Source organism: Lonchura striata, chromosome 8 (genome assembly GCF_046129695.1).
Source record: "Lonchura striata isolate bLonStr1 chromosome 8, bLonStr1.mat, whole genome shotgun sequence".
Lineage (NCBI taxonomy): Eukaryota > Metazoa > Chordata > Aves > Passeriformes > Estrildidae > Lonchura > Lonchura striata.
Genome location: NC_134610.1, coordinates 22,186,589 through 22,209,017, shown reverse-complemented (window position 1 = coordinate 22,209,017; position 22,429 = coordinate 22,186,589). Strand labels below are relative to the sequence as shown.

General features: G+C 39.4%; 1 protein-coding gene across 3 annotated transcripts in view; it reads right to left on the bottom strand.

The window, feature by feature from the left end:
- Nucleotides 1–21,146, bottom strand: part of MTX2 (metaxin 2) — a 29,759-nt gene extending 8,613 nt beyond the window's left edge. The window contains exons 1-3 of one of the 3 annotated variants that reach the window (XM_077785064.1): nt 21,015–21,146; nt 8,232–8,279; nt 7,190–7,236 (exon numbers count right to left, since the gene is read on the bottom strand). In XM_077785064.1, the coding sequence (XP_077641190.1) occupies nt 7,190–7,236; nt 8,232–8,279; nt 21,015–21,054 (135 nt within the window). In that variant the 5' untranslated portion in view covers nt 21,055–21,146. Of the gene's footprint in view, nt 1–3,363; nt 3,532–7,189; nt 7,237–8,231; nt 8,280–10,770; nt 10,873–21,014 lie in introns of those variants that run through there. The other 2 variants (XM_031505406.2, XM_031505405.2) reach the window with 2 other exon arrangements.
- Nucleotides 21,147–22,429: the final 1,283 nt, after the last annotated feature.

The window sequence follows — 22,429 nt, the reverse complement described above, 5'->3', positions numbered from 1 at the left end:
AGGGCTCAGCCTAAGAAATAAGCCTTGCAATTTGCATGACTATGACTACTTACATTCTTTCACTGGCTTTGGAAATTATTAGCATTAACAAGTCAGGTGGTTTTGACTTTTTAAGTACAGTGAATGCATTCCATATTTATGGAAATTATAGTTTCTTTTAGGAAAAAAAAACATGGACAAGGATCATGACCAATGCATTCCTATAAATATTCATTGACAGAATTTTTTTTCTGATGTGTTCAACTAGGTATGCTAGATATTAGACAATAACTGATATTAGACAGTAAGTGGCATGAACTATTACCAAAATAGTTGAAACTGGAACAGATCAAAGAAATCCTAGAGAGAGAATATAGGACAAAGCAGTAATTTCTCTGAGTCTTTATCTCATCACAAGCTTTAGCCTAGTGATCAAGGGAGGATTTGTTCCCTTTTTGACCACTCACACAGAATGTCAAGAACCAGCACATTTGGTGTGCAGATGGTATGAGACCACCATGGCTTCCAACTCTGATAAAAGATGCCACGGAACACTGATTACTTCAGCTCAGAACATCTTGTTTCCCTTTGGGTACCTCACATACGCAGTTTGAGAAAGTTACCCTTGCTTTTCTTGTGAGAGAAATCTTTTTCTGTGAGCAGATGGGAGTGTGCTCAGCTCCTCTAAGTGCTTTTGGGCAAGAGATTGAAGGCTGAAACCACCCCAGTGCAGTTTTGCTGAGATTTATGAAGATATCAACACCCCTTCAAAGACACAGCATCAAAAGTTGAGCAATCTGAAAGACCAAGGGCCCAGGCTTATTCTAGCACATTAGAGATTATTGTTAACATCCTAAATTTGGCTGATCAATTTAAAAAAGGACTGAAAGGGGTCAACCGAATTTCAAGTAACATACCATCTAGTTAATGATACCTTTGTGAAAATTCACCAGAAAATGGCAAGCAAGTAACAGCAAAACTAGAAACAAGACATTTAAATGAGCACAGCCCACCCCACCTCACAAATATGCCTGTAGCTCCTAATAACAGCTCCAAGTAACAGCATTAAATTTCCAGCTCCCTTCTCCTCTGGAAAAAAATGTGTACTACCAAAGAACAAAGAGGGCGATACTACAGGCTTCAACCTGGATCTCCTCCAGCACCAGATACAGACTGTATCCTTTATTTGGATGAGGTTAATGTAAGAAACAGATAAAGGCATTACAAAATAAAGATTTAGCTTAATAGGGTCTGTCAGTTTCTCTCCCACACATGCTTTCTTGCCTCTTTCCTGCAGTCTAACAGTCTCCCCTCTCACACTCTTCCAGCCTCTCCAGCTGTAGCATTACCTAACGCCTAGAAAGTGAAGGAAGAAATATGAAAAAAACATTTTTGGCAATGACACCTCTTTTTTCCATACTGAAAACATTGACTCTACAGTGCTGCTACTGCCCCTGTGCACGTTGTTTTTAATGGGAGACTTTGCTGCAGAGAGAGATGGAAGATTTCTGCACATCCTTGAGGAGAAAGGGATGAGAAGGAGGCAAACAGATGCAACCAGTAATGTCTGTCCTCCCCAAGCCTCCCAGTATTTACTGTTACAGAGTAGGGAAGAAAGAGTTGTGGGCAATGAATTGAAGAAAGTATGGGGAAGCCTCTCGGTGCCTTTCCTGCCCCACTGCACACTGACCCACACAGGACTATGGTTTGTATTGAACTGCCTTATACTTACAGAGAAGTGCATGAGCCACTGTTTTCAAAATCAGGTGGAACAACCAAGTTCATGTTTTTGTTGTGAGAGAATGAGGTATTGGTAACTATGTGAACAGGGCTGATAGGAAGCTTTGAGGTGACACTTGTTACAAAATTAATCAAATATCTTATGTCTATCATTCATTTCAATCATGGCAGGTGACACTTCCTGCCAGAATTATGGAGTATATTTACAACAGCATTACTTAAAGGACACAATCCATGTAAGGCTTGCTTCTTCTTATAGCCCACCCAATTTAAAATTCAAAATATAAGTAGAATGCTGGATTTCAATTATCTAAAAAAACAATCAGAGCAATCACCTTTGAGCTGATTTGGCATAGTTCAAAAGCCCAGAGCCCAGAAACCACAGCTAGACATGGGACAACTCACCCCACCCTTCCCTTCCTCCTTCCTCCCCACCCTCCTCTTCTCGCTGAAATTCTCATCTCCACTGCTGCCACCCCCAGAACAATGCAAGAAAGGGGTGCCATTGTGTCTTCCTCTGATGACAAATATGGGAAGTGACTGTGCATGAAATACAATAGGAAGGCATAGGAGAAGGGAGAGAGGTTTTTTGTTTATTCCTAGAGTTAATTGGTTTAGGTGTGATTTTCACTCTTGCTCTCCTTTTCTCTTTGCCCTGCCAGCTAAGGGCACCGTCAGTTGGACACATGACACGCATTGGGCAGCAAATCACCCTGTCAGAGCTCCATCACAACGCTCTCCTCTTCCCCTACAGCTTCCTCCCAGAAAAACACATACGAGCAAACACATACACTCATTAAAAATGAGTTACAACTTGAAGTAAATCATATCCAGATTGCAGTTTCTGAGATCAGAGGCAAGAATGAAATTACTTATGCCAAGACTCAAATAGCTCACAATTTACGTCGCCACATGAGGAACACTATTTTCAGATGGCACAGTCCAAGCTTCATTTGAAGAAGATATATTCATGATTAGTTTTTAATAAAGAACAAGCCATTCCAAGCCATCTCTTATTCAGCAGCACTTCTAAAGGCACTCACACAACATACTGTTAGGAAGAAGGCGTGAAATGCATTTTCTGTTTTCATTTTTATGTTATTTCATGAGCATACAACAGACAGTATGTGATGACAACTAAAGAGTTATTCTCTACTTTACTGCAGGAACACATTTTAAAATTAAAACCCATGAAGAAATCTACAGAATAATTCAGTTTTCATATCAAACAGCTGCAGTCCCTGTAACTGAAATAGTGTGTCTAAGGTTATAAATGAAAACTGTTCAGTATCATTGCTTGAGTGACAGATTAAATTCCTAATCCAGTTATGGTAATGGCCACATGTGTAGTTTAACATAAATTAAGATCTTAATTATATTTGTGACTATTTTAAACAAAATAACAAATTCCTCTGTACCTGTGAATGTAATTTATAGCAAAGCCACGTTCATTCTCCAAAACAATCTATTTTATACTGCATCATGGCACTGGCTCTAATGGTGTAATGTAATTCTTGCTGTAGAATGCAGAAAGAGTGGATTCACTGGTAGCACAGAGGTTTTGAAGATAAATGAGGATTCTATTCATTCAGAGGTAATTTCATCTTAGAACTATATGAAAGATGTTTCACTCACAAACCGTACCTGTATAGCTTGGGATTTAAGCATGTTTTCAGAAACAACACAATGTTGCAAGATGGATTATGTTGATACTGCATTTCTCATCATGAAGAATTCCAGCTTTTATTCTCTTTTTAAAAAGAGGGATTGGCAGATTTTCATTTCAGTACCAAGCTTTTGTTTTGAAAACTGCAGCAACAAGTTCAAATTTCTGCCAATGTTTTGTCTAGAGAAAAACCAAACCACAATTCATACACACACAGAGAGAAAAAAAAAAAATCACAAATCTGTCAAGGGCAATTAATCACGTATGATTTACACATTTATTTGATTACTTGTTGAAATAAATAAGCAATTGGTCTGTATAACATAATTTTAAATTGCCCAAACTTCCTTCTGTCATTCAGGTCCAAGAACAGGCAATTTTAAAAGCACTTCCCTGGAATATGTTAAGACCACTTACAAGGACATTGACTGCACAAGCAATTAATATATATCTTAACTAAATGACCTGCAGGCTCTCTAACCTCAGGACAGCTGTCAGAATTTCCAGAATTCTGAACATTTTAGACAGCCTTTTGAGCAAGACTATGAGACTAACTGCATAAAGATTCCAGAAGAACCTGTAATAAGAGAGGCAGTCTCAACACCCACATTCCTCTTCCTGACAAGTTGGAACAGTGCAAAAGATGCTTTGAGCTGCCATTTAAGGCAAGAGGCCTGGCAGAGTGCAGCTGTATTAACCCATTCCCTCCTACTTGGCCAGGCACTAAACAAAATGGCTTTACCTGCACCAGGCATCAATGAGACAGCCTGGACAGACCCTCTGCTTCAGACTGAAATATACTCTCCTATGGTAATTCTATTTTAATCTACTTCAAACTCCATTTTTCCCTCCTTAAACTTGTAGCATTGTTTTGTTATTGAGATATATTTGGGTTTTGGTTTTGGTGGCTTTTTTTCACTATGATAAGCCAGATAAACAGGAATGCTGTATAATGGTAGTTGCACAGTAAATACATGGAGAATGGTTTTAACCATGTGTCATGTTACCCAGAAGGTATGTTTTCATTAACATTGATGGGAAGAGGGCTGAGGGTCTCACAAGAACAGAGCCTTCATTCTGTTACAATCTCCTTTCAATAGCTGGATAATCATTAATGATTAGTATTTTCCCTTGATTTTAATTAATTGCAGTGAAAATAACATTTCATTCAGTATCAAGGCTTTGCAGCCCAAGATCAAGTGGACTTTGCTGTATAATACACTACTTCAAGTTAACAAACAAGAAGTGCAAACACCAAGACATACCAGAGATAATGCATTGCTAGTTGAAGTTATGTTGTATTTTCAGAAAATACTAAGAATCTGAACCCAGTAAAAGACAAAGAAATTGCTAAATTAGTCTGTTTCCAAAATAAACAATGAGCAGAAGATTCATTTAAAACAAACAAATAAACAACCCTACCAGAATCAACAGAGAAGTTCCTCAAGATGAGCGAGTTTTGGTTGGTTTTGAACTACTACAGGCATCAGAACAGTTACTCAGCAATTCCCAGAAGACTCTGTCATTCCTTCTCTCATCTGACATGTGGCTGGACAAGAGTCCAGATTTTATTGCACAATGAGAAGTCGTAAGTCAAATCCTTATTAAAACAGCCAGACTCAACCAACTTCCTATATTCAGCCTGCAGCCCTCTCTACTCATCAATTACATCTGCAGTGAGAGTAGCTTGCTCTGCTGTCTGCTTGATCTGCTCTGTTAACAAGCAGTAGCTGAAATGCCATCTGTGTTACAGGACTGGCAACTTTGAAACAGTCAAGTTTTAGTCTGACTATATGTGTTATTTTATGTGTAGATATCAGCATGTATGTCCCTCTGAGACCTGAGAGCAGCTTTACAAAGAGGTGCTACAAGGAGATGTTATAAAATACCTGAAAGTCTGGCTGTGGCACATTAAATGTCTTGCTGTTAAACCATGTTTCTTAAATATTTGATGCTGGCTGATTCCACATGCTCTTTCTACTCAAATTTCTGATGTTTTCACCACATGAAAGTTCAACAACCACAAACAAGGTATGTAGCTGCTCTGGTGATATTGATGCGCCCCAAATCAGTAAGAGGGGGAAAAACAGTGACAGTAGTAGGAAAGAAGTCCCAGGTACCAGCTCCTGTTTCTCCTAATATCCCTCATTCCCAAATATTCCTTTGAGAAAGACACACATCCCCCAGTGCCCACCATCTCCTTAAAAAAACCCAAAACCAATAAACAGACAAACAAGCTCTCATTAAAATAAAAAGCAAATTCCTTATGCAAAATACACCGATGTATTTAAACCTCTCTGATCAATATATATTCTAGTATTGTTTCAGAATGGATCAAAGACACCAAGAATAGTTATCCTTTCCCTGTCACAACCATGTTACACAGATTCTTCAAAATTGATACGATTCCTCAATACACAATTATTCTATAAAGTTTAAGATCAGATATCTACCAGAGCCATATTTATAGTCATGGCTACTATCAGCTGTCCAGCTAGAGAATATTGAAGAAAAACAAGGACTTTTAATATATTATAGTTAATTTATCATCTAAGTGACATGTGTAGGATAACAATGTACTAGAAACAGTAAAGAAAAATGATGCATTAGAAAAGGAAATTTTAGGGTTATTTTGTTGGTGAGATGGGGGGGGTGGGTTGTGTTTTAAATACAAGCCACATATACATGTATTGTTAGATGGGAAAAAATGAGATGAGAACCCCCAAAAATACAACTGTTGGGGTAATAAGGAACATTGAGATCAATATAAAACATACTACTCAAACAAATAAATACTGCCCCATTTATTAGGTGTATCAGAGGTGATTCCTTTTTCCAGCAATGGATAAACTATCTTCTTCCTGTGATCAAATTCACTCTTAGAGCTATCTCCTAGAGTACCAGACTGGAAGGAAAAAAGTTAAGAGATCCTGGAAGTAGCTACCATGATCAAGTGATCCTAACCTTTTTACAAGTAACATCAGTTACAATCTCCAGGTGACTCATTTTTGGTAAATGATATGTGACCTCTTTGGGCAGCCCTCAAAGACTGCTTGCTGAAACTTCTCTGGGCTAGATCACACCAGGACAACAGTGCAACTCTCTGCTAAGCAAAGCAGCCACAAAATTGCTTTGAAGGATAAGAACCTTACAGACATCCTACTCCCCACCACTCTGACATCCAGGCCTTTGCTACTAACAGGGAAAACGTCCCCTTGAGATTTAGGGTTACTGAACCTTACAGGTTAATGAAGATTACATGAACTTCACAGCCACAGAGGTGTTACTAAGTCAATTAGAGGTGCAAGTTTGTCAATTATATGGACTATTTCTAAAAACCACATTAGAGCTCCAGTCTGTACACATGATGAAATTGAGAAAACCTACCAAAGACATGGAAAGATGTGATGCTCACAGCATGAAGCAAATATGCCCTGGGTTTGAGCATATTTGGGCATAGTATTAGCTATGAGAATTTAATGACAAACATCATGCAAGATGCTACAAGACAAACATGCATAGCAAGTAACAAAAAGTATGAACCATGCACAGTTCCCAGAGTAAGTAGGCAAGCAGATTTCTACACAGACCAATACAAACAGGAATACAAGAAGCAGCATTCTACATAGGACTCTCAAAATCTTCAAATCATTTAGGCTCTGGCACTTCAATGATAACATAAAGCAAATCAGAGGCAGGAAGTAATTCGTTTTGGCAGAAATAATTCTTAAATTAATCTTTTCAATAAATACAGTTATATTACATAAAATGGCATTAACATCTTTAGAAAATATGATATTTTACCTGAACAGCAAGGGAAGATGCATTATCAGAAAGCAAAATTTGTTCCTCTGTTGAAAGAAAAAAAAGAAGAAAAAAATAAACCATACAATTACAAAAAAAACAGTGCCCATTTAGCTACTGATCTGTAACTGTAAGCCATACTTGGCTGCATTTCTTATGCATAAGGAGCATAAGAAGGAGCACATATATAATTATTATGCAGCTGGACTAGAAAATCTATAATATGAATATTAAAAAACAGGAAAAAAATACCAGGAATTTTTCTCCCACAAATGCAATTGCACTTATCATATATTACCACTAATGTTCAATAAAAAACACTACAAACAAGAAAAAAAACCCAAATGCCTGACTTTTATGCCAATTACTCTCCTTCTAATCAAAGTTAAATAAAATCGCATCTTCATACCTCCTCTGGCTAAAAAGTAGAAGTATTCAGAAACCTATAAAAGCAGCTTGCAGCTAATATTGCACACTGTGTCTAGGTCTGTCACGCAAAAGAAAGATGACAAGTTCACTGCAATAAAAATTCCATGCTTAGAAGACTAGAGCTGCTACCTATTAGTCTTCATTACTTTGCAGTCTTCTGACAACTGTAGCAGGCTGCTGAGCCCCAAATGGGGGCCATAATGTGATCTGATGATATATGAAGAGCTGCTAAAGGGAGAGTGAACCATCCTAGCCTATACATTTTAACAGTTCCTTTTTACTGAGAGCCCACTTTACCACAGGACTTCAAAAATCTGCTGCCTCAGCTATTGGTGCAGTAAATCTGCCAACTGTGCCTGCAACCACATCATTTTACACTGGCTACAGCAGCCAATATAATGAGTCAATAATAAACCAAGGACCTTATAGGCCATGAATAGCTAGTTTATATTGGCAGATGCAAGCATAACTAAAACCTCTGACCAAACAAAAAAAAACACAAAGGACTATTTTAACAGTTTCTGTGTTTCCTTGCAATTAATTATCTTAGTGCATATTTAATGTGTTTTCTAAAAATAAAGTAATTATTAATTGCCAAAAACAGCGTACCTACCCTTCAGTTGCTGATACAGTGCAGCATTTTCAGGCCAAGGCTCTGCGGCTGTGGAAAGAGAAGAAATTAATTAAGCAAGCTGAATACCAATGTCCTTATAAATGCTAATGGAGCACAAATGTTACCCAGAGCAAGAACTTAGACTGCAAAGATAATGATGCAATATTTAGCCTGCTCTAAAAATGTCCCACTGACATGCTCTCCTCCTGTACTTCTCTGCTGCTCACAGAGGGACATCATGGAGAAGAAAGTCCCAGAATGTAATGTTGCAAGAAGAGCAAAAATTCAAGCTATGTTACAGAATAGCCTTGTAATTCTGAAGCAACTGATGCAGCTATTTTCCCTCCACCATAAAGATATCCTTATGCACATTCCCATCCTGGCCACTCCCAAGAGCAACTATTGATTAAGATACTAAACTAATAAATCTGGAGAGAAGAGATCAAGACACAGAGGAAAGAAGCACAAACCTCCAACATGTGAAGAATGCTTTAGGAAAATAGAAAAGCTTTCTGCCTTTTCAAGTTGTGTCCTTATAATCCTATGTAATACCCACAGAGCCAGGAGCCCAGGCATGTCAGAACTCTGCCCACCAGGATGACCAGAGCTGCCTGTAGCTTTAAGTTATGTACTGCTCAACCCTAAAAAGGGAATGTCAATATGCATTCAAGAAACTGAATCATCAGTTCAAAACAGTTGAGCAGTTGTTAAAAAAATGAGGCAAGGAAATAAAAGACAATCACATCCTCCAGTTGAGAACCATTGCATGTAATCACTCATACACCATATGAATGTAAGAGAAGGCAAAAATAATAATCAGTACCAATTTACTGTTAATGGTAGCATAAAGGCAACAGTTCATCACATTTTTTGTATTCACTACATTCCTTGTTAATGTCTGATTAAAAATCTGTTTTTAAATATAATTTCAAACCTTGCATTCTACCCAAAATAGCCTTTTGTAAACAAAGTTTATGTTCTAATCGTGTAAATTATTTAAAGCAATAATGTATATAAATAGCTATGTGTGGATCAAGCATAAATATGTCACTGGCTTAAATAAGGCTTTGCATCTTTGCCTTTAGAACTCAAACAGAAAAAGTGAAGAATTTTCTATCATTCCTTTTGGATGCTCATGAAGTATTAATTCTTATGGAAGTCACACAGAATGTAAAGCTTAAAACACTGTACACAGTTTTGTGAGGGTCACTGCCTCTAACATTAAGGCATAGAGCCTATCAGAGTGATACTAGTATGGGCATGAGAAAGCAACTAATCACATTTAAGTGTCATGGAAAAATGTTTTATGTTTTATTGTAGCAGATATTGGTTTTACACCCCGCCATTAAAGTTTTGCCCTGAAGTAAAAATTCTTAGGTGGAAGTACATTTACATCTTTAAATAAAAAGAATCTAAGATAGTGTCTGCAGTACTACCTTAAGCATTTAAAATAATTTATCAAATATACATTTCTTCAAGTACACTGAAGTCTTGCAGGAGCAAATGGAAGGAGGAAATTAAGAATGTTATTACTATATTTTAGCAAACTTATCAGTTCTGGACTCTGAGATACTTACAGAAGTAACTAAGTAACAAAGTTACAATGATCTTGTAAATGCTCCAGCCAAACAGTGAAAACATCCCTTCTACATGCCCAAAAGGGTACAAAGAACTTCAATTGCATGGGCCCATTCCTACTGAAACTTTTTGCCTGATCCTCTTCTGACTGAAGCTGAAATGTCAGCTTTATAACTAATTCTTAGATTTCAGCCTAAACTGGAAGTCACCTATTTTTTACACAAGCACATAATTGAAATATTTCTGGACTACAAAAATCAAGCAAACTTCTTCTCAAACAAAAGAGCTAGGTACATTCCAAAAAATTCAGATCGTAATTCCAGTCTGATTTTGGCACTAAACTATATGCAGCCATGGAGAAACAGAAATAATACACACACACACCCCCACCAGCTTCTTGGCACACAGAATCCAAAACCACACTGCTGCTAAGGCATGATATATCCATGCTATAAACTAAAATACAAGTAGATTATACATACACAGTTTAGTTGTGTACTAATATATGTTTCTAACATGTAAATTAAACAAGGAAAAATAGCCAAATTAAAATCTCAGCCTTCACTATGAGTACACCTGGAACTCCAAATTTCAGCTGTTGTAAGAAAATGAATAATATACCCTGTACTTGGCACCTGTCAGTCTCCAGAGTGAGGTCACAACTCTGACCATGTCTGGATGCGGTAGACACATGCTCACAAGCCTTGAACCAAAGTCTTTAGTTCTTTGTATGGAAAGCATACAAACTGATTTCACTGCTTCTATAAAGAAAGGATTTGAAAATTAACAGTTTCACATTAAGATTCACATGTTATTACCTATATCCTAGAAAATAAACAAATTCTGCAGTATGCATTCAGAATTTCATGCAGATCATGTTCCGCAACATCAGTGGTACAAACACTTGTGCAATACTCTGGAAATCAAATCATTAAATACCCATTCCCTATCTGTCCCATACCTTACAACTTCTACTCATTCTCCCTCTTCCGAGATGTCTAGAATATGACACATTTATTTCTGAAGAAGAGAGAAGTTTAAGTAAGAGGTCCAGGCTCATCAGGTACAAGCTAAATTCAAGTAGGAGCTCCCCTGCTGCCTTCAGCTAGTTCCAAGGTGCAAGCTTGCAGTTAAGGGAGACCAGAGCCCTGCTGGGGAAGAGAGAAGGAGGCATCACTGAGGGCTTGTCACTTATCTCCACAAGAGGAGAAAGTGTGTAACATCTTTAATGTGCAGCAATGACTCTTGCCTTATGAATGTAGGTGAAGACATAATTTGTAGAATAATAGGCACTAATATTACACGCTGCTTCAGTTCTGTCATATTTCCAATCCATCAAGTTGATTAATGCTATAATAACTCCTCACAAACTTATCATTTGTGCACTAATGAAGTCAAATCCAGTTTATCCTTCGGCAACTATAATCTTCTGGTCTGTAGATGTTCATTTCCCTGCTAACCACGGCTACTGTGGCACTCAGTATATAAAGAGAAAATTAACAAATGTGATGTCAATTCAGCTTCAGAAGCTTTCAACACAGAATCACATTTATGTGTTAGATCCTACGCAACAGACATTTTTATCATTACTTGCTCACAGGATGAAATAACTGCCTGGAAGCATGCCTTACAGGAATAGCTTCTCTACAGTTCTTAGAAATAAGGAACTATTTCATTCTTCCTTCTGCCTCCATAATCAGAGGAATTACTATTGTGTGGTTTTCAATGGGTCTGTCTCGCAGGCTTGCAGTCTTTAGTAAAAATTGTTTTCCCACCCTACCAAAACTTTTCCCATGATTAACAAATTCAAATATTTAGTCTTTCATGTGGATTTTCTGTTGTTCAGGACAATCAAATCTCATACTATTTTCTTTCCCTACTTCTCTACCACACTGCTTGTTGATTAAAACAATAATGCCAGTTATAGTAAACAGCCTATGGGAAACAATCTGTGGAACTACTCCCCCCTTCTACCCCCCCTCCATTAACAATGTCTGAAAAGGGCTCGAGTTCAAAAGTAACAGGGAAATCAGAATTAAAAGGATGTGGATACAGAAAACATCACTACATAAGCCTTGTTATCCTGGGTGCTGAGAATTCAGCAGACACAGCACCCCAACAAATGGGGAAGTCAAAGAGCAAGCAAACCTACACCAAAACTTCTTTGGTTTTGTGGATGACTAAAAATGCATAAAAATTTCATTAAGCTCAATGTATTTGTTAGTCTAAGTGTTTTACTTATTAACAGTTTAGCATAGAAAATGCTAAAGATTTCAAAGTGATAACAGGGTTCTTAGTTGTCAAATTAGAAGAAAATTCTGTGAACTGGTGCGTTGCACATTCCCAGTAGAGTTTTAATACTCAGGTTTATAAATATTGAAACAGATTCCTAACTCCTCACCTGTCATATCAGAGAATGACTTAGAAAAAACGTAATTTTTACTCTTAAAATAGAACTTCCAAAGCAAAGAATGAGTCATGACAGTCACATCACATTCTCTGCCACTGAAGGTGTATTGCATTAGGCGCGCTTTTCAGATTTTCACATTGTGTGAAATGTTTTACTTGAGCAACATTAACACTAGAGAGAGACATTCAAATAACAATTTGATTTCAATGTTTTCAGACGTTTCAGACTGACATTTCAATAATACGACTTTATCTACCCAAATACTTTTGGGACAGTAAGAGAAAAGAATGCATATATGCTGTAAGAGGACATACTCAAGAGCACTGAATCCCACTACCAATAGGGGATCAGCAACTCACCTGAAGCCTACATAGCTCCAACTAAAGCTCTCAAAACAGGACATACTTCACTTGCACATTGGTGAACCTTAATTCCAAGAATGACAGGCTGCATTAACACTCCCACAGTGAACTCTGTTCAAGAGGAAGCACCATATCCCTAAGATGCTCTACAGTCCCTCAGCCCCACCAATTCCTTGTGCAGGCTGTTCAGAATTATTTATGAGTTCACTAAATTTGGTTTCAACTTCTACACTCCGAATTACTGGGAAACTCTTCATCCTGTGTCAGCGCTGCCAGGATGTATGGGGGAAACAAACATTTTTATCCATCTTCCCCAAGCAGCTTCAGGATGATGAAAGAGAGGTAATGAAATAAATGGTTTACAGTTATTACTTTAGTCCTCTTACTTAAAAAATAAGGCTCTGACTGTGAAAATGAGAAGACAAAATACTTTGCATGTTAAATTGTGGAAAATGCTAAACAACAATTTAGCCACTTCAGTGGTCTAGTATGAATAGCCAGTTTCAGCAGTAGGGTAGGCAGGGTGATTTACCCTGTAGTCTGCCATTAGTTTAGCTTGCTGGCAAGCTGTGGTGTTCTTGAATACCAGCCACAGACAAAAACCAGAGAACTCTAGATCCAGGCATCAAGATGTTCCCTCCTGAATGAGAAATAAAGTCATCAACAAGTTAAAAGTCTTTTAGGAAAACACTCAACTTGCAAGTAGGCTGTTCCCAGCTCTCGGCAATATCATAGAATTCTGTTGGGACAAGTATATTTTTGGAAGGCAATGCAGATAGAAATATCCTTCTGTTACAAAGGTAGCCTATGCCTAATAGGAAACAAGGCTAATAAACAGTGAATCAAGAAAATTTCTGCTCCAAATATCCTCTGAACCAAAATCTACTATATTCTCAGTTTGTCATCAATTTATTCTATGATACCTTCTGTTTCTGTAAATGCAGTATTCAGTTGACTAACAATCTCTTCCATACAGTTCACTGTGTGCTGTTGTGTAGGCAGGGCTAGGACCTGGCCTGGGAATATTTGCCCTTCTTTAATACAGCAATTTCATGAAATGTTATGAAGTTGTTATGGATCATATAAAAATAAAGACTACTTCTTCTCTAAAATCACCACATTTGCATGGATCACTTTCCTTTTTGTTACATTTTTCTTAAACATTTTGATACTAAACTTACATAAAAAAGGAGGAAAGCTCTATCATCTGTATTTACCTGTTTGGTTCACATAGCATTAAAGGCATGCTATAAGAGCCAAGAGGCAAGATATCCTCTATTAAAAACAAGCAAACAAAAATACTTGGCATTAATCTGAATCACTGTATTGCTGTATTACAGCTGGAGAGATTAACTTACACATTATTTTCATACAGTTTCCTTTAGCCTCTCCCTAGGTAGAGATTTGATTAAAATATAATGAGAATTCTCAAAACTGCTTTTTCACAAGAGTAAAAACACTAAAAAGAAATTCAGTCTTACATCTGGGCAACATCTATATCCAACAGTATTACTTACAAGTCTCTAAACATCATGGAGCAAATCACAACAATCAGCAGGAAAAGTTATTCTTTTTGGTTTCCAAAGACTGGTGATATGATGGGGACCTGCTGCTCAATACCTAAGAATGACAGAATATTCTGAGTTGGAAGGCACCTCAATTTTCTAAATGTAGTAATCAGAAGAAAAACACATGGAAAGCTATTCTCCAGACTGCAGAAAGAAGGAGGACTTGATGTTAAAATGCATCAAAACAGAAGCAGTTCATACTCTTTTAACACAAATCTGTATTTTCAAGTAGCAATACATTGTTTAAAAAGAAAATTCCAGGATTCTAGTATTCAAGAAATTAGTGGAGGGGTAAATTTGATTAATACAGTGAAGCTGCAGCCACTTTGGAACCAAATCAGTTAAATGTCTACATCCCATACATTAAGAGTGATCAATAAAGGAAGTACAAGAAAGTTGTGAATAAGCTTCCTTAAGACCTACCAGTGCAACCCACCCACACTGAGTACACATCAATTTCATGTAACTGCCTGATCCTGTAAACTAACAAGGGCCAAGAAAAAAAACAGCATCTCCCTGGCCTGCTGACAAAGGACCAAAATTTCCTAGTGTTTCATAGTGCCTTTCCAAATGGAAGCCAACTTTCACACTAGTTAAACACTACACATTAAATCATGTATCAAATAATTACATAATTTGCTTAAATCTGTCCCTGTCCTCCTTTGTAGAGATATTACAATTTAGATAAAACATGACTGTCCAGTAATAACTGATTGAGCAGATAGTCAACATAAAGACTCAATCTCAGCAGCAATTCTCAAACTTGAGTTTCCTGTAGCTGTACCACTATGATAGTCAGCATGAGACATTACTGCAGCAGCCATTTAACATGACATAACCTGCTTCTTCACCCTCCAAGAAAGCTATTAATTGCAGGTATTTAAGCATTAGTCCAATTCTGTTACTGTCTTTGAGCTGACTTTCAAGAGTATACACATATGTGGTTCAATCCTCTAGGGTGCTCGACACTCTTGCTGCTTGGGCAGGCCACAGGAGGGAGATCCTGTCAGGAGACGAGGCCAAAAAATCTCAACAAAATCAAGACCATAAATAAAAGTTGTTCCTAAATCAACATCTGGACTTCTTCAGAAAATCAGAGAGCGTGCCAGCTAATGATCTCAAAAGATTTATTTATAAAGTCTTGACAAGCTGGAGTTATTTTACTTATTTCTGATATTCAGCATAAATGCTCCATCTCAAAGAAGCTCAGTAATTCTTAAAATTAGCTTTTCATAGATTTCCAAATCAAACCCTTCCCTTTGTGCTACTTAACTCTCTTGCTCCTATTTGGTCCTGACCCAAGAAGTCAAACTTCAAGCACAGGAGCTGTGAAGAGCAGGACAGTGGAGGTATGATACTTACTAATGCCTTATTGGACCGGAACATTTCTTAGCCATGATACCTACATTAGCAGATATGTACATTTTTAAATCAGTCCTTTGAAAGCTCTCCTAGATTGTGACCCCTCTTTTCTGTGGTAGTCTGAACTCTTCCTCCCCTAACGGGCAGGCAGTCTGACCACCACTTCTGCAGAGTGCCCCAAGGAGTTCCCTGCTTTCTCATTCACAGCACCCCTGCTCTGGCCCACAACAGAGATCCTACACATCTGTCCCACCAGACAGGACCTCAGTATCCCATACCTGCTCCCAAACTGCTTCCCACACACAATTCCACCTCACCCAGCCCTGGTCCCTCTGGCCTTTCATTAAGGCTCCTCTTCACTGTCTCATTCCCTATCCTGCCCATAGCCTTAAGCACAGCAGCACCAGTCTTGCAAAGGTGCAAGATGAGCTGAGATCCCTAGGGCAGGAGAGCTCTGCAGGGTAGAAAGGCAGACAGCACTGATGCAGCCAGCCAAGTGTTGCTGCTAGCAAGGGGGAAGATGCTGCTTTAGGGCTCCAAGCCTTTAAGTCAGCCCACAGCAGATAATGGTATTTGCCACAGCACCTCTCATGCTGTCCCTCACCTCTGGGAAACACTGCAGACTCCCTGCTTCAAAACCTGTAAACATTTACCCTGTTCTCTTAATCATACCCTCACAATCTCCTTCATTTCTTTTCCAAGGCTTTCAATGAGAACAGACCAATGCATCCAGAGTTTCTCCAATACTGCATTTAAATGCAAAAAAAAACCACACACGCAGTTGAGCTTTGGAAGTTCTTGCTAGGAATGCAAACATTACATTGGCTTCACTGTCATTATACCACAGCTAGAAGGCAGAACTGTTAAAAATTCCCATCTCTCAGCATTTTTACTTTCTAATTTGGTATGAGTATGTACAAACCAATTTTTTAGTTGAGCTCCCATCCTCCCCAATGAGACTTGTCCTGCCTTCTTTGCAGCATCATTGGAATTTTTTCCTTTGATGTTTCCAATACTTCCTGAGCATTCCATGGATTTTATTACTACATAAAACTCCTTATAGTTTGTGTTAAAACATCCATGTTCATGTGATATCTATGTCATCGTCTTAAGAACTGAAGACCAGAATGTAAAGGTAATAATCATAAAAATTTGAAGAGTATGGTGTGTACTTTTTCTCTGTCCTCACCATGGCTTGCATGCAGCTGCAGTTTCTCACTCACTTTCAAAAGAGACAGCTGAAAATGCCCAGCAGCGTACAACATATGATGCCTCTTCAACTAGAGCAAAAAACAGCAACCAAGCTCTTGCATTTATTCTTGTTTTGAAAATAAAGGTGATTCACCTGATCCTGTTCTCTATAGGAACAGACCAGGTTAATGCCTGAGGGCAGTCCAAGAATAGAGCATCCAAAGACCAGAGAGAAAAAAAGGAGTGAGAAAGAGAAGGAAAATCTGATTGCTCTCCAAAGTTGTTCTGACTATTTGCTATTTTTTTTCTATGACCTCTTGAGCTGAGGCTCCAAAACATCACTCTCATCCAAACCACTCGTCATGGTTTCATCAGCCAATGAAAGTCTACTTGAAATTCAAACTGAACAATATCAAAATAGGTGCTACATTTGGTTTACTAATTTTGATACCATTATTTCTAGAGCAATCTCATTTATGGAATGAGAAAAGAAGACACTTTAGCAGAAAACATGTAACAATAAAATGCTGATTAGAGAAAGGCTGCTTAGTCTTAATGGAGACAGAAACAATTATAGAAGCATGCTTTATTATAAACTGTAATTATGCTGCTGCTTAAAAACAAGGAATAACAATATTTCAAAATGAAATATGTACTATACTACAATAATTGTGAAAGTAATGTTTTCCCTGACCCAAAAATATAGACTGGATAAGCAATCCACTCAAAGGATTGGTCTAAACCAAGTCATGAAACATGTCTGAGCATAAATTGGCAGGAGTGACATAAAAAACTTGCTTATTGAAACTGAACAGGACTTAAAAGAGATTCCTTTCAGCTTGATTACCAAATGAAAAGCACACATGTAAAAAACACTGTTTGTCATGTAGTCTGACAAATTTGGTATTTTCAAATAAACTTTAATTTTTCATTACAAGAACTTCTGCAGCAGGTTTAAACAATCTCTGCTGCCAACAACCTATTTTAAGCAAGAATAGCTTAATTTTTTTTTCACCTCACACATGGAGGAAGTACTAACATTTACCTATGCGCATTTTGATGCAAAAAATGCATACTCAGTTTAAATATCATGTCTTTATGTATGGGAACAATTTAGGTGGTCAGGTTTTGTTCCAAATGAATTTTTTCTCACTCAGATTGAAGCCTGTCTCAATACATAAAACATGCATGTCAAAGATTTATTTGTACTCCAGCATGCCACACTGGAGGCAGACTCACTATGAACATAAAATACCTTAAGGCAGAAAGGCACCTGCTTTTCACACTGCATTCATTTCCCTTAGTATTAAAACCAGCCTAAGACTCTTGGACATAACAGCAATAAACAGAAGTAGTTTTCCAGAGATCAAAGGACAAGCAACAATAATTATTTTCCCTCTTTTGATCACTGACCTAAAACTAATGTATTTTGGGGGGGGAAATAAAGCATATTGAGTAATTTAGTGATCAATTAAATGTATGTTCAACAATCATTTAGAGATTATTTGAGCAGTCAGCTTCTCAAAACTACTAGAGTTAGAAAGATTAATGTTGTAGACCACTTGAAAGCTGGCACTCTAATTCTTCTTACAGTATAAACATTCATTTCCTATCCCGTTAATATGTGATTGATGCCAAGCTATTCTAAATAAATTCTCTATCATATTATTCAATTAATAATTTCTACAGTTTAGAAATGGATGATTTAAACTGTGATGCTTCTTTTTTATGAATGCTTGCAACTCATGAAGCTATGGAAATATTTATTATTCCTTGAGACATAGTATCAACTTCTTCATATTCCTGAATGAGCAAATGGCTGAATGCCACTAATGCAAGCATTACACTCCACACAGGTGATTCAGTCTCAGCCTTGTGTTTAATCACTGACGCGTTAGAGCAGCAGGCTGTGCCCAGCGTGGTCAGGTAAATCATGTTGCTCAGGGAGGATGCTGAATTACTGCAGCACTGCAAGCAGGCTGAGAACTGATGGGCACAGAACCACTGAGGCTGGAAGGCACTTCTTGGATGTCCACAGCAAGCCACAGCAGGTTGCCCATCTCCACTCTCCTCCAGGGACGGAGACTCCACAACTGCACTGAGCAATCTGCTCCAATGTTAAATCATCCTCACACTGAAAAGTTTTCTTACATTCAGATGGTGTTTTCTGTATTTCAGTTTGTGCTGAGATGGTGAAAGTGAATGCACAAGGCACAGGCAAAGTGAAAATACGTAAATCCAAATACACACACAAAAAGTTGGTGTAAAAGGAAGTTCTGATCTTCTTCTCCACTAAAACCTTCTCCTAAGGTTTTAAAACATTTCTAGAAAACAAATTATGCTGAGCTAATTGTCTTAAATACTTGTATGTAAGGACCCATGCATTACAGCTGTTATATGTTAAGAGCAGCAGCAGCTGGTTGCAACTGCTATGACAAAAGGACATCTTCATGAACAGGAACCCAATGAAAATTCAATAAAATTTCATTTTTAAGAACATGGAAAAAATTCTCAGTCATTCACAACCAGAGATACAGGATAAGATGCTATTAAAACAAGTGTCATTGTAAAGCAGTATTCTTTCCTTGCAGATACACCATTTTTCTTCCTCACAAATACTCCTAGATCTGGGGGATATTTATATCTTCTTAGTACCAGAATTAAATACTCCCTATGTCTGTGTTAACATCGCAGGAAATCCAGATGTATGATGGCTATTTGCCAAGATCCTGGTTAGCCTTCTTTAAATTTGAAAAATCTTTGAACAAATTGAGCAATGTTGCCATTACTTACTTTCAATCTGGACGCGGTGCCTAACACAGACAAGCTACAAAGGTCATGACCCACTGGCAAAGGTATCTTTTATTTTTAAGGCAGATAACTGCTTTTAAAACTGTGAAACAACAGCTTTTATAGTAACACAGCAATGAGACGCCTACATACACTATGCTTTTGAAGTTGTATTTGTAATTCGAGAAATAATAAGTATTATCAAGCTGCCACTCTAGAATATTCATAAAGGTCGCAGAGCAGACAGGAGAATCAAGATTCAGTCATGTACACCATTATCCTTGTATTTCACAATATAAATAAAATATACTAAAGAGATCATAAAGGCAAGTAAATACCCTATTCTCCACATCCCAAGGACCAGGGCTCTGGCCCTCAGTACATAAGTGCGGGTTGTGCTAACATCTATGTATGAGCAATTGCCAACTCAACAGGCTAGCACAACTTTCAGGCTTATCTATGGGAACCTCAACAGACCCAGACTGAAGACCCACCACCTTTATATGACCTACAAGTCAGGGTACACTCATTTTTGAGAATCCAGCTCAGATTCTTAATTTGAGGCCTTTACCAAGTGGCAGAAGACCCAACTGTTGAGACAAACCTCTAGCATCCTCCTAAACAGGTCAGTATTTATCAACACGCTGCTTAGCAGCAAAAATTCCAGAACAGGGAATAAGAAAGGAGAAATTAACCAAGGCACTTATTTTAAGCATGCAACACTCTAACTGGGCTTTGAACTTCCTAGCCAGGCACTATCTAAGGTTCATGCTTTGGTTTTCTCCTTAAGAGCATATTATTATAATTTTTTGCTGAATAGCTCCACAGTGACGCACACACTTTGGTTTTATCCCAAGGTCACGTTCAGCACAGACGGCGCCGCTGCAGCGGCTCCCGGGAGCACGGACAGGGAGCAAAGGTCCCGTCAGACGCCCGAGCCTCCCCGCGGGGACACAGGGGACGGAGGGGACACAGGGACACAGGGGACACAGGGGACGGAGGGGACACAGAGGACACAGGGGACGGAGGGGACACAGGGGACACAGGGGACACAGGGACACAGGGGACACAGGGGACGGAGGGGACACAGGGACACAGGGGACACAGGGACACAGGGGACACAGCGCGCCGCCGCGGGGCGCGGGCCGGGCACAACGCCGCACCGAGCTCTCCCACGCAGCGGGGCTCAACGCCAGCCGCCACAATTATACACATGACGCGGTTTCTTGGACCACTGAAGAAAATGAAGTGTCAAAGAAGAAGTTATTACACGAAAGTAGCGACACGGCCCCGGCACAGCCGCGGTTAGGAGCCCGCAGAAGGGACCCGGTGGCCGCGCGGAGGAGCCGTGCGGAGGGACCTGTCCCCGACCCGGGCCGGGCTCCGCACGGCACCGCGGCCGCCCCCAGCCTGCCTCAGCGCCCTCCCCGCGGCGCCGCGGCCCCATCCGAGGGTCACCCCGGGGACTGAGGCCGCGGCACTGAGGCACAGCCCCGGCGTCCCGCCCGCCCCCGCCCCTCACCGGCCAGCTGAGTCACGAAGGCCTCGGCCACCAGCGACATGTCGCGGAGCGCGGCGGGCCGCGGCACGCACAGGAACTGGGCGCCGCGCCGCCGGCGGGGAGCGACTGCATCCGGGGCCGGGGCGGGGCCCCGCGGCTCCCCCGCCCGCGGGCGCAGCGCCGGGGCCCGCGGGGCCTGCGCGCCCGGCGCTGCCGCCGGAGCCGCGGGGATGCTCCGCGGGGAGTTTCCGAGCGGCCCGGCCTGGGAGCGACAGTCACTCCCTCCGTTAGCCCAGCCTGAGGGCAAACCCCGGGAACTGCCAGCGGGGCACCGCCTGCTCAGCCTCTGCCCCGGGGCACGAGGGAGCGGAGCTCCGAAATGCTTCCCGAAGCGTCTCGGGGCAGTAGGTTGGAACTGAAGGGTACAGCTGCCTTGTCTTCCTCCCAGTTGGGAGTCTTAATTCCAGAAGACAAACTGCTTTTTGGAACGTACACCTTGCCTTTAAGCAACCATAAATTTCTTGGTCTCAATTCGAGAATATAAAGCCTACCTAAGTGTTGGAAAATGCTATAAAATTATATACCCGGTATTTTGATTGCAGAGAAGATAAAGGATACGTGGATTACTTGTTTCATTATCTTGCAGTCCCTTTTGAGCCTCATTTCTTTAGCCACACTTTAATAAGAATTAGATTATCTCATTTTATCAAGTATTACTTACTCTACTGTGAAGAACGGCACAACATTTCAGTCTTGTAAAATCTTAAATATTTTATGTACAGAGGACATGGGATATAAGCATGTATTAATGTTTCTAAAGTATGTGAAACTCCTCTGGTGGCACTTACTATTGAATCATTCTTCACATGAATATATTGAATATATTCTTCACATGATAGTGGAAGCATGCTATTAGAGCAGTAGCAAAAGCAGAAGAGTCAGTAGATACATTGGAACAATGGTCTGAGGACTTAAAATAGTAAATAAGAGAACTGAATATTTTTAAGTGCTGATTAAAGCTTTGTTTCTAATTACAGCTGTAAGTTGAATAGCATTGAAATTACAGAAATTCTGAGCAGTCTTGAGAAGCTGAGTGGCTTTGCACTAAGAGATTGCAAGAGTCTAAATTAAGCTGGTTTGTGCTGTTTGAATCCTTTCATCATCAACAGTACTTAGAAGGCTAAAAACACAAGCCATGGGACAAAAGGCTGAGCTTGAACTAGGAATAAACTAGGCCAAATCCATATATTAGCAGCCAGTTTAAAAAATTATGTTTCTTTGTAGAGCTTGGTTTGATACAAAGATGTAATATGCAGAAATGGAGGCAGATGATGCAAAATAAATCCCTGATTTCAGTGCAGAGAAGGATGGGTTTTCAAGGGAAACTGAAAGCAGAATTACACTGTCCCTTGGGCTTTGCATTTCAGAAGGTCAGC